Source organism: Oncorhynchus nerka, linkage group LG18 (assembly GCF_034236695.1).
Source record: "Oncorhynchus nerka isolate Pitt River linkage group LG18, Oner_Uvic_2.0, whole genome shotgun sequence".
In the NCBI taxonomy this organism is placed as follows: Eukaryota; Metazoa; Chordata; class Actinopteri; order Salmoniformes; family Salmonidae; genus Oncorhynchus; species Oncorhynchus nerka.
Window position 1 is genome coordinate 1,168,722 of NC_088413.1, and position 14,269 is coordinate 1,182,990.

Sequence of the window (14,269 nt, forward strand, 5' to 3'; positions counted from 1 at the left end):
ACAGCTACATCACTGGTTATCATCTGGGTAGACCCTCCCCCAACAGCAACATCACTGGTTATCATCTGGGTAGACCCTCCCCCAAGATCACTGGTTATCATCTGGGTAGACCCTCCCCCCAACAGCAATATCACTGGTTATCATCTGGGTAGACCCTCCCCCCAACAGCAATATCACTGGTTATCATCTGGGTAGACCCTCCCCCAACAGCAACATCACTGGTTATCATCTGGTAGACCCTCCCCCAACAGCAACATCACTGGTTATCATCTGGGTAGACCCTCCCCCTACAGCAACATCACTGGTTATCGTCTGGTAGACCCTCCCCCAACAGCTACATCACTGGCTATCTGGGTAGACCCTCCCCCAACAGCAACATCACTGGTTATCGTCTGTATAATGTAATATATTACAGATTGGCCAATACAGTATAATGTAATATAATATCTATATTCACAATGTAATATATTACAGATTGGAGAATACAGTATAATGTAATATATTACAGATTGGACAATACAGTATAATGTAATATATTACAGATTAGCCAATACAGTATAATGTAATATATTACAGATTGGACAATACAGTATAATGTAATATATTACAGATTGGCCAATACAGTATAATGTAATATAATATCTATATTCACAATGTAATATATTACAGATTGGACAATACAGTATAATGTAATATATTACAGATTGGTCAATACAGTATAATGTAATATAATATCTATATTCACAATGTAATATATTACAGATTGGACCAGATATACTCTACACCAGAGATACTCTACACCAGAGATACTCTACACCAGAGGTACACTACACCAGAGATACTCTACACCAGAGATACTCTACACCAGAGATACTCTACACCAGAGATACTCTACACCAGATATACACCAGAGATACTCTACACCAGAGATACACCAGAGATACACCAGAGATACTCTACACCAGAGATACACCAGAGATACACCAGAGATACTCTACACCAGAGATACACCAGAGATACACCAGAGATACTCTACACCGGAGGTACTCTACACCAGAGATACTCTGCACCAGAGGTACACCAGAGATACTCTACACCAGAGGTACACCAGAGATACTCTACACCAGAGATACACCAGAGATACTCTACACCAGAGATACTCTACACCAGAGATACTCTACACCAGAGGTACACCAGAGATACTCTACACCAGAGATACACCAGAGATACTCTACACCAGAGGTACTCTACACCAGAGGTACTCTACACCAGAGATACTCTACACCAGAGGTACACCAGAGATACTCTACACCAGAGGTACTCTACACCAGAGATACACCAGAGATACTCTACACCAGAGGTACTCTACACCAGAGATACTTTACACCAGAGATACACCAGAGATACTTTACACCAGAGATACTCTACACCAGAGGTACTCTACACCAGAGGTAATCTACACCAGAGATACTCTACACCAGAGATACTCTACACCAGAGGTACACTACACCAGAGATACACCAGAGATACTCTACACCAGATATACTTTACACCAGAGATACTCTACACCAGAGGTACACCAGAGATACTCTACACCAGAGGTACACCAGAGATACTCTACACCAGAGATACTCTACACGAGAGGTACTCTACACCAGAGATACTCTACACCAGAGGTACTCTACACCAGAGATACTCTACACCAGAGATACTCTACACCAGAGATACACCAGAGATACTCTACACCAGAGATACACCAGAGATACTCTACACCAGAGATACTCTACACCAGAGATACTCTACACCAGAGATACTCTACACCAGAGGTACTCTACACCAGAGATACTCTACACCAGAGATACTCTACACCAGAGATACTCTACACCAGAGATACACCAGAGATACACTACACCAGAGATACACCAGAGATACTCTACACCAGAGATACTCTACACCAGAGATACTCTACACCAGAGGTACTCTACACCAGAGGTACTCTACACCAGATATACTCTACACCAGAGATACTCTACACCAGAGATACACCAGAGATACTCTGCACCAGAGGTACTCTACACCAGAGATACTCTACACCAGAGATACTCTACACCAGAGATACTCTACACCAGATATACTCTACACCAGAGATACACCAGAGATACTCTACACCAGAGATACACCAGAGATACACCAGAGATACTCTACACCAGAGATACTCTACACCAGAGATACTCTACACCAGAGATACTCTACACCAGAGATACACCAGAGATACTCTGCACCAGAGGTACTCTACACCAGAGATACTCTACACCAGATATACTCTACACCAGAGATACTCTACACCAGAGATACTCTACACCGGAGATACTCTACACCAGAGATACACCAGAGATACACCAGAGATACTCTACACCAGAGATACACCAGAGATACACCAGAGATACTTTACACCAGAGATACTCTACACCAGAGATACTCTACACCAGAGATACTCTACACCCTACAGGAGGGTCACTCTCCAGGAACAGGGTTGGAGTTATAACCTACAGGAGGGTCACTCTCCAGGAACAGGGTTGGAGTTATAACCTTACCGGAGGGTCTCTCTCCAGGAACAGGGTTGGAGTTAAAACCTACAGGAGGGTTTCTCTCCAGGAATAGGGTTGGAGTTATAACCTACAGGAGGGTCACTCTCCAGGAACAGGGTTGGAGTTATAACCTACAGGAGGGTCACTCTCCAGGAACAGGGTTGGAGTTATAACCTACAGGAGGGTCTCTCTCCAGGAACAGGGTTGGAGTTAAAACCTACAGGAGGGTTTCTCTCCAGGAATAGGGTTGGAGTTATAACCTACAGGAGGGTATCTCTCCAGGAACAGGGTTGTAGGTTTTAACTCCAACCCTGTTCCTGGAGAGAAACCCTCCTGTATTCAATAGAATAAGACTCTATACTGCTTGAATCAATAGAATAAGACTCTATACTGCTTGAATCAATAGAATAAGACTCTATACTGCTGAATCAAGTGAATAAGACTATACTGCTTGAACCAATAGAATAAGACTCTATACTGCTTGAATCAATAGAATAAGACTCTATACTGCTTGAATCAATAGAATAAGACTCTCTACTGCTTGAATCAACAGAATAAGACTGTATACTGCTTGAATCAATAGAATAAGACTCTATACTGCTTGAATCAATAGAATAAGACTCTATACTGCTTGAATCAATAGAATAATTACTGTAATAAACGTTTCTTTATATTACTGTAATAAATGTTTATATTACTGTAATAAACGTTTCTTTATATTACTGTAATAAACATTTCTATATATTACTGTAATAAACGTTTCTTTATGTTACTGTAATAAACGTTTATATTACTGTAATAAACGTTTCTTTATAGTACTGTAATAAACGTTTATATTACTGTAATAAACGTTTCTTTATATTACTGTAATAAACGTTTATATTACTGTAATAAACATTTCTTTATATTACTGTAATAAACGTTTCTTTATATTACTGTAATAAACGTTTCTTTATATTACTGTAATAAACGTTTCTTTATATTACTGTAATAAACGTTTATATTACTGTAATAAACGTTTATAATACTGTAATAAACGTTTCTTTATATTACTGTAATAAACGTTTCTTTATATTACTGTAATAAACGTTTCTTTATATTACTGTAATAAACGTTTATTTATATTACTGTAATAAACGTTTATTTATATTACTGTAATAAACGTTTCTTTATATTACTGTAATAAACGTTTATTTATATTACTGTAATAAACATTTCTTTATATTACTGTAATAAACGTTTATATTACTGTAATAAACGTTTCTTTATATTACTGTAATAAATGTTTCTTTATATTACTGTAATAAACGTCTATATTACTGTAATAAACGTTTCTTTATATTACTGTAATACATGTTTATATTACTGTAATAAACGTTTATATTACTGTAATAAACGTCTATATTACTGTAATACATGTTTATATTACTGTAATAAACGTTTATATTACTGTAATAAACGTTTATATTACTGTGGCTCTTGTGTTTGTATCAGTGTGTGTGGTATATTACTGTAATAAACGTTTCTTTATATTACTGTAATAAACGTTTATATTACTGTAATAAATGTTTCTTTATATTACTGTAATAAACGTTTCTTTATATTACTGTAATAAACGTTTCTTTATATTACTGTAATAAACGTTTATATTACTGTAATAAATGTTTCTTTATATTACTGTAATAAATGTTTCTTTATATTACTGTAATAAACGTTTCTTTATATTACTGTAATAAACGTTTATATTACTGTAATAAACGTTTATATTACTGTAATAAACGTTTCTTTATATTACTGTAATAAACGTTTCTTTATATTACCATAAAAAACGTTTCTTTATATTACTGTAATAAACGTTTCTTTATATTACTGTAATAAACGTTTATTTATATTACTGTAATAAACGTTTATTTATATTACTGTAATAAACGTTTCTTTATATTACTGTAATAAACGTTTATATTACTGTAATAAACGTTTATATTACTGTAATAAATGTTTCTTTATATTACTGTAATAAATGTTTCTTTATATTACTGTAATAAACGTTTATATTACTGTAATAAATGTTTCTTTATATTACTGTAATAAACGTTTATATTACTGTAATAAACGTTTCTTTATATTACTGTAATAAACGTTTCTTTATATTACTGTAATAAACGTTTCTTTATATTACTGTAATAAACGTTTATATTACTGTAATAAATGTTTCTTTATATTACTGTAATAAACGTTTCTTTATATTACTGTAATAAACGTTTCTTTATATTACTGTAATAAACATTTCTTTAAATTACTGTAATAAACATTTCTTTAAATTACTGTAATAAACATTTCTTTAAATTACTGTAAAAAACGTTTCTTTATATTACTATAATAAATGTTTCTTTATATTACTGTAATAAACATTTCTTTATATTACTGTAATAAACGTTTATATTACTGTAAAAAACGTTTCTTTATATTACTGTAATAAACGTTTCTTTATATTACTGTAATAAACGTTTCTTTATATTACTGTAATAAACATTTCTTTATTTTACTGTAATAAACATTTCGTTATATTCCTGTAATAAACGTTTCTTTATATTACTGTAATAAACGTTTATATTACTGTAATAAACGTTTATATTACTGTAATAAACGTTTATAATACTGTAATAAACGTTTATATTACTGTAATAAACGTTTCTTTATACATTAACTTTACATTTCAACCCAGGTTACAACAGGGTGAGTTTCTAGCTCTTTGCCAACTTTGCAGTATTTTGTTATTTAAGTGTTATTTCTTACCTGGAAAATTGAGTTAGAAGGATGCTTCTGGGTGTCCTGGTGGATGTTCCTATTCTTGAACCTGCAAACCAGCCAACGTGAGGGGACGTCACTTGCCGTGGGAAATCGAAAGCAACAGCCTTTGGCAATAAGGGCCCTCCTTGGTGATGGGAAGCCCGGATCGGCAATAAGGCCCTCCTTGGTGATGGGAAGCCCCGGATCGGCAATAAGGCCCTCCTTGGTGATGGGAAGCCCCGGATCGGCAATAAGGGCCTCCTTGGTGATGGGAAGCCCCGGATCGGCAATAAGGGCCTCCTTGGTGATGGGAAGCCCCTGATCGGCAATAAGGGCCTCCTTGGTGATGGGAAGCCCCGGATCGGCAATACGGGCCTCCTTGGTGATGGGAAGCCCCTGAGCTCTGGCAGGACGACATTAACAATGGGCCTCCTGAAACAGCTGGACATTAGAATGGTAAGCCCCGGATCGACTGAAACAGGGCCTCCTTGGTGAATGGTAGCCCGGATCGCCAGGACCATTAGGAATGGTAGCTAGGATTAACTGAAACAGGACGACATTAGGAATGGTAGCTAGGATCGACTGAAACAGGACGACATTAGGAATGGTAACTAGGATCGACTGAAACAGGACGACATTAGGAATGGTAGCTAGGATCGACTGAAACAGGACGACATTAGGAATGGTAGCTAGGATCGACTGAAACAGGACGACATTAGGAATGGTAGCTAGGATCGACTGAAACAGGACGACATTAGGAATGGTAGCTAGGATCGACTGAAACAGGACGACATTAGGAATGGTAGCTAGGATCAACTGAAACAGACTGAAACCCTGGCTATCCGTGCATTTAAAAAAAACAAGAAAATAGTGCAATCTGGTTTGCTTAATATAAGACATTTTACATTATTCATATTTTTTAAAACTTTTGATACTTAAGTATATTTAAAACGAAATACTTTTAGACTTACTCAAGTAGTAGACTTGAGTCATTTTCTATTAAGGTATCTTTACTTTTACTCAAGTATGACATTTGGGTACTTTTCTCACCACTCTTGTCTCTGTTATGGATCTCTGGGACGCAATGCGCACTCCGCTCCCCTAGATGGCGCTCTACATTACTTCCCAATGGCAGAAGTCCTAATGTGTTGTCGTTAGCTACACCGTTGTGTGCTTGTTTGCTGTCGAACGGAGAGGAGGAAAAAATATGACAGGGAAACGAAAAACTAAATCTATTCCTCAGGTATTGTCAGACCCATAAATATTTTTTTATTGGAGCCACGATAGGATGGTTTTAGCCAGCGAGTTATGTAGCAAGGGGGAATATTTGTCTTGCGTTACAAAACACGGATGGGCCACTATGGCATCTACATGACTGTCTTAACTAGCTAACAAACTAAACGTGTCTCTAAATAGTTTCATTTATTTAATTTTTTTTGCAGTTAGCTTCGGTTATATTACTGTTTTCCCAAGATAGTGTAGCCAGATCATTATATTAGTATAAACTAGCTAACAAGCTGATAACCAAGTTACCGTCCATTGACAGTATTACCATGAGCTTTTTGCAGAGCGAGCTGCTCAGGGTAACGTTCATTAAGCGCACACCGTAAGCAAAACGATTTGCAACGGGAAAACCAGCGTTTCTTTTTTTTGTAATCCAGTGGCGCGTTCAGCAGGACTCGAACGTTTTGGAACATTCAGATAGAAATAGGCAATGTAGAACAAACATGCCTCTGACATGAATGAATAAGTAATCACATCTTCTTTATTCAAGGATATAAAACATATCTGCTACTAAACATGGCCCCCTTGTAGTCCCTCCTCCCCCTTTCTCAGTCTGTTTATTCAGTTTGGTTTCTAATGAATACACCCAGTTATCAAACCACATCTTCAAACTTGACTCAATCAGCTGTGATGTCGTCAGCTGTTTACACTAGCTAGTGAATTGAATTCCACCAACTGTTCATCTTCTTTAGGAGTCAGATTCTGCCGACGGGCAGTTGAAGAAGAAATGCCGTCGGGAGGAGCCGACAGCGAGACCGACTACTGCTGAGGTACCTGCCAGACTGAGGGAGGAGGTGGAGAGACTCTATAAACTGAGGATGCCTGAAGACTTCTACCTCTTCTGGGACTTCTGCTCCCTGCTCAGCCCTGACAACCCCCGGGGTAGGTTACCCACTCACCCTCACCCAGTCCTGATAACCCCTGGGGTAGGTTACCCACTCACCCTCACCCAGTCCTGATAACCCCTGGGGTAGGTTACCCACTCACCCAGTCCTGATAACCCCTGGGGTAGGTTACCCATTCACCCAGCCCTGATAACCCCAGGGGTAGGTTACCCACTCACCCAGCCCTGATAACCCCCGGGGTAGGTTACCCACTCACCCAGCCCTGATAACCCCCGGGTAGGTTACCCACTCACCCAGTCCTGATAACCCCCTGGGGTAGGTTACCCACTCACCCAGCCCTGATAACCCCTGGGGTAGGTTACCCACTCACCCAGTCCTGATAACCCCCGGGGTAGGTTACCCACCCACCCAGCCCTGATAACCCCCGGGGTAGGTTACCCACTCACCCAGCCCTGATAACCCCTGGGATAGGTTACCCACTCACCCAGTCCTGATAACCCCTGGGATAGGTTACCCACTCACCCAGTCCTGATAACCCCCTGGGTAGGTTACCCACTCACCCAGTCCTGATAACCCCCTGGGTAGGTTACCCACTCACCCAGCCCTGATAACCCCTGGGGTAGGTTACCCACTCACCCAGCCCTGATAACCCCTGGGGTAGGTTACCCACTCACCCAGCCCTGATAACCCCTGGGGTAGGTTACCCACTCACCCAGCCCTGATAACCCCTGGGGTAGGTTACCCACTCACCCAGCCCTGATAACCCCTGGGGTAGGTTACCCACTCACCCTCACCCAGCCCTGATAACCCCTGGGGTAGGTTACCCACTCACCCTCACCCAGCCCTGATAACCCCTGGGGTAGGTTACCCACTCACCCAGCCCTGATAACCCCTGGGGTAGGTTACCCACTCACCCAGCCCTGATAACCCCTGGGGTAGGTTACCCACTCACCCAGCCCTGATAACCCCTGGGGTAGGTTACCCACTCACCCTCACCCAGCCCTGATAACCCCTGGGGTAGGTTACCCACTCACCCAGCCCTGATAACCCCAGGGTAGGTTAACACTATCCTATTAGCATTCAATACCTGATAACACTATCTTATTAGCATTCAATACTCTGTAACACTATCCTATTAGCATTCAACAGCCTGAAACACCGTCCTATTAGCATTCAACAGCCTGAAACACTATCCTATTAGCATTCAATACTCTGTAACACTATCCTATTAGCATTCAACACCCTGAAACACTATCCTATTAGCATTCAACCCCTGAAACACTATCCTATTAGCATTCAACAGCCTGAAACACTATCCTATTAGCATTCAACAGCCTGAAACACTGTCCTATTAGCATTCAACAGCCTGAAACACTGTCCTATTAGCATTCAACAGCCTGAAACACTATCCTATTAGCATTCAACAGCCTGAAACACATAGAAACACGCTATCTTATTAGCATTCAACAGCCTGAAACACTATCCTATTAGCATTCAACAGCCTGAAACACTATCCTATTAGCATTCAACAGCCTGAAACACTATCCTATTAGCATTCAACAGCCTGAAACACTATCCTATTAGCATTCAACAGCCTGAAACACTATCCTATTAGCATTCAACAGCCTGAAACACTATCCTATTAGCATTCAACAGCCTGAAACACTATCCTATTAGCATTCAACAGCCTGTAACACTATCCTATTAGCATTCAACAGCCTGAAACACTATCCTATTAGCATTCAACAGCCTGTAACACTATCCTATTAGCATTCAACAGCCTGAAACACTATCCTATTAGCATTCAACAGCCTGAAACACTATCCTATTAGCATTCAATACTCTGTAACACTATCTTATTAGCATTCAATACTCTGTAACACTATCCTATTAGCATTCAACAGCCTGAAACACTATCCTATTAGCATTCAATACTCTGTAACACTATCCTATTAGCATTCAATACTCTGTAACACTATCTTATTAGCATTCAATACTCTGTAACACTATCCTATTAGCATTCAACAGCCTGAAACACTATCCTATTAGCATTCAACAGCCTGAAACACTATCCTATTAGCATTCAATACTCTGTAACACTATCTTATTAGCATTCAACACCCTGAAACACTATCCTATTAGCATTCAACAGCCTGAAACACTATCCTAATTCAATACACTATCCTATTAGCATTCAACAGCCTGAAACACTATCCTATTAGCATTCAACAGCCTGAAACACTATCCTATTAGCATTCAACAGCCTGAAACACTATCCTATTAGCATTCAACAGCCTGAAACACGCTATCCTATTAGCATTCAACAGCCTGAAACGCATAGAAACACGCTATCTTATTAGCATTCAACAGCCTGAAACACATAGAAACACGCTATCCTATTAGCATTCAACAGCCTGAAACACTATCCTATTAGCATTCAACACTCTGTTACACTATCCTATTAGCATTCAACAGCCTGAAACACTGTCCTATTAGCATTCAACAGCCTGAAACACTATCATATTAGCATTCAACAGCCTGAAACACTGTCCTATTAGCATTCAACAGCCTGAAACACTATCCTATTAGCATTCAACAGCCTGAAACACATAGAAACACGCTATCTTATTAGCATTCAACAGCCTGAAACACATAGAAACACGCTATCCTATTAGCATTCAACAGCCTGAAACACTATCCTATTAGCATTCAACAGCCTGTAACACTATCCTATTAGCATTCAACAGCCTGAAACACTATCCTATTAGCATTCAACAGCCTGTAACACTATCCTATTAGCATTCAATACTCTGTAACACTATCCTATTAGCATTCAATACTCTGTAACACTATCTTATTAGCATTCAATACTCTGTAACACTATCCTATTAGCATTCAACAGCCTGAAACACTATCCTATTAGCATTCAACAGCCTGAAACACTATCCTATTAGCATTCAATACTCTGTAACACTATCTTATTAGCATTCAACACCCTGAAACACTATCCTATTAGCATTCAACAGCCTGAAACACTATCCTATTAGCATTCAATACTCTGTAACACTATCCTATTAGCATTCAACAGCCTGAAACACTATCCTATTAGCATTCAACAGCCTGAAACACTGTCCTATTAGCATTCAACAGCCTGAAACACTATCCTATTAGCATTCAACAGCCTGAAACACGCTATCCTATTAGCATTCAACAGCCTGAAACGCATAGAAACACGCTATCTTATTAGCATTCAACAGCCTGAAACACATAGAAACACGCTATCCTATTAGCATTCAACAGCCTGAAACACTATCCTATTAGCATTCAACACTCTGTTACACTATCCTATTAGCATTCAACAGCCTGAAACACTGTCCTATTAGCATTCAACAGCCTGAAACACTATCATATTAGCATTCAACAGCCTGAAACACTGTCCTATTAGCATTCAACAGCCTGAAACACTATCCTATTAGCATTCAACAGCCTGAAACACGCTATCCTATTAGCATTCAACAGCCTGTAACACTATCCTATTAGCATTCAATACTCTGTAACACTATCCTATTAGCATTCAACAGCCTGAAACACTATCCTATTAGCATTCAACAGCCTGAAACACTGTCCTATTAGCATTCAACAGCCTGAAACACTGTCCTATTAACATTCAACAGCCTGAAACACTATCCTATTAGCATTCAACAGCCTGAAACACTGTCCTATTAGCATTCAACAGCCTGAAACACTATCCTATTAGCATTCAACAGCCTGAAACACGCTATCCTATTAGCATTCAACAGCCTGAAACACATAGAAACACGCTATCTTATTAGCATTCAACAGCCTGAAACACTATCCTATTAGCATTCAATAGCCTGAAACACTATCCTATTAGCATTCAACAGCCTGAAACACTGTCCTATTAGCATTCAATAGCCTGAAACACTATCCTATTAGCATTCAACAGCCTGAAACACTATCCTATTAGCATTCAACAGCCTGAAACACTATCCTATTAGCATTGAAACACGCTATTTTAGGATCATATTGACCACATATAATTCCCCTCTCTAGACGCGCTGAAGGAAACCCTGGGTTTGAGGTTGGTTGGCCCGTTTGACATTCTGGCGGAGGCCCACCGTAGCTCAGCCAACCACCAGCCCAACTACCACCTACACTGGAGGCACTTCTACGACCCTCCGGAGTACCAGACCGTACTGCAAGGGAATGGAGACAACCTGCTACACCTGGGTTACTACAGGTAGGGGTTACTACAGGTAGGGGTTACTACAGGTAGGGGTTACTACAGGTAGGGGTTACTACAGGTAGGGGTTACTACAGGTAATGACCCTCCTACACCTGGGTTACTACAGGTAGGGGTTACTACAGGTAATGACCCTCCTACACCTGGGTTACTACAGGTAGGGGTTACTACAGGTAATGACCCTCCTACACCTGGGTTACTACAGGTAGGGGTTACTACAGGTAATGACCCTCCTACACCTGGGTTACTACAGGTAGGGGTTACTACAGGTAGGGGTTACTACAGGTAATGACCCTCCTACACCTGGGTTACTACAGGTAGGGGTTACTACAGGTAGGGGTTACTACAGGTAATGACCCTCCTACACCTGGGTTACTACAGGAAGGGGTTACTACAGGAAGGGGTTACTACAGGTAGGGGTTACTACAGGTAGGGGTTACTACAGGTAATGACCCTCCTACACCTGGGTTACTACAGGTAGGGGTTACTACAGGTTACTACAGGTAGGGGTTACTACAGGTAGGGGTTACTACAGGTAGGGGTTACTACAGGTAATGACCCTCCTACACCTGGGTTACTACAGGTAGGGGTTACTACAGGTAGGGGTTACTACAGGTAATGACCCTCCTACACCTGGGTTACTACAGGTAGGGGTTACTACAGGTAATGACCCTCCTACACCTGGGTTACTACAGGAAGGGGTTACTACAGGTAGGGGTTACTACAGGTAGGGGTTACTACAGGTAGGGGTTACTACAGGTAGGGGTTACTACAGGTAATGACCCTCCTACACCTGGGTTACTACAGGTAATGACCCTCCTACACCTGGGTTACTACAGGTAGGGGTTACTACAGGTAGGGGTTACTACAGGTTACTACAGGTAGGGGTTACTACAGGTAATGACCCTCCTACACCTGGGTTACTACAGGAAGGGGTTACTACAGGTACGGGTTACTACAGGTAGGGGTTACTACAGGTTACTACAGGTAGGGGTTACTACAGGTAATGACCCTCCTACACCTGGGTTACTACAGGTAGGGGTTACTACAGGTTACTACAGGTAATGACCCTCCTACACCTGGGTTACTACAGGTAATGACCCTCCTACACCTGGGTTACTACAGGAAGGGGTTACTACAGGTAGGGGTTACTACAGGTAGGGGTTACTACAGGTTACTACAGGTAGGGGTTACTACAGGTAGGGGTTACTACAGGTAGGGGTTACTACAGGTTACTACAGGTAGGGGTTACTACAGGTAATGACCCTCCTACACCTGGGTTACTACAGGAAGGGGTTACTACAGGTACGGGTTACTACAGGTAGGGGTTACTACAGGTTACTACAGGTAGGGGTTACTACAGGTAATGACCCTCCTACACCTGGGTTACTACAGGTAGGGGTTACTACAGGTTACTACAGGTAATGACCCTCCTACACCTGGGTTACTACAGGTAATGACCCTCCTACACCTGGGTTACTACAGGAAGGGGTTACTACAGGTAGGGGTTACTACAGGTAGGGGTTACTACAGGTAGGGGTTACTACAGGTTACTACAGGTAGGGGTTACTACAGGTAGGGGTTACTACAGGTAGGGGTTACTACAGGTAGGGGTTACTACAGGTTACTACAGGTAGGGGTTACTACAGGTAATGACCCTCCTACACCTGGGTTACTACAGGTAATGACCCTCCTACACCTGGGTTACTACAGGTAATGACCCTCCTACACCTGGGTTACTACAGGTAGGGGTTACTACAGGTAGGGGTTACTACAGGTAATGACCGTCCTACACATGGGTTACTACAGGTAGGGGTTACTACAGGTAATGACCGTCCTACACCTGGGTTACTACAGGTAGGGGTTACTACAGGAAGGGGTTACTACAGGAAGGGGTTACTACAGGAAGGGGTTACTACAGGAAAGGGTTACTACAGCTACAGGTTACTACAGGAAGGGGTTACTACAGGAAGGCGTTACTACAGCTACAGGTTACTACAGGAAGGGGTTACTACAGGAAAGGGTTACTACAGCTACAGGTTACTACAGGAAGGGGTTACTACAGGAAGGGGTTACTACAGGTAGGGGTTACTACAGGAAGGGGTTACTACAGCTACAGGTTACTACAGGAAGGGGTTACTACAGGAAAGGGTTACTACAGCTACAGGTTACTACAGCTACAGGTTACTACAGGAAGGGGTTACTACAGGAAGGGGTTACTACAGGAAGGGGTTACTACAGCTACAGGTTACTACAGGAAGGTGTTACTACAGCTACAGGTTACTACAGGAAGGGGTTACTACAGGTAGGGGTTACTACAGGTTACTACAGGAAGGTGTTACTACAGCTACAAGTTACTACAGGTAGGGGTTACTACAGGTAGGGGTTACTACAGGAAGGGGTTACTACAGCTACAGGGTACTACAGGAAGGGGTTACTACAGGAAGGGGTTACTACAGGTTACTACAGGAATGGGTTACTACAGGAAGGGGTTACTA

The 14,269-nt window shown here is 41.1% G+C and overlaps 2 protein-coding genes across 2 annotated transcripts in view; both read left to right on the forward strand.

The window, feature by feature from the left end:
- Positions 1 to 795, forward strand: part of LOC135561675 (cGMP-specific 3',5'-cyclic phosphodiesterase-like) — a 57,323-nt gene extending 56,528 nt beyond the window's left edge. The window contains 1 exon segment of the mRNA XM_065003408.1: positions 1 to 795. This exon segment is cut by the window's left edge and continues 2,724 nt beyond it. The gene's annotated coding sequence lies outside the window, so the exon portion shown is untranslated.
- A 5,727-nt stretch (positions 796 to 6,522) lies between these two features.
- The window catches only part of LOC135561676 (histone PARylation factor 1), a 41,770-nt gene continuing 34,023 nt past the window's right edge, over positions 6,523 to 14,269 (forward strand). Inside the window, 3 exon segments of the mRNA XM_065003409.1 lie at positions 6,523 to 6,621; positions 7,355 to 7,544; positions 11,582 to 11,768. Coding sequence (XP_064859481.1) covers positions 6,586 to 6,621; positions 7,355 to 7,544; positions 11,582 to 11,768 — 413 coding nt within the window. The 5' untranslated portion in view covers positions 6,523 to 6,585.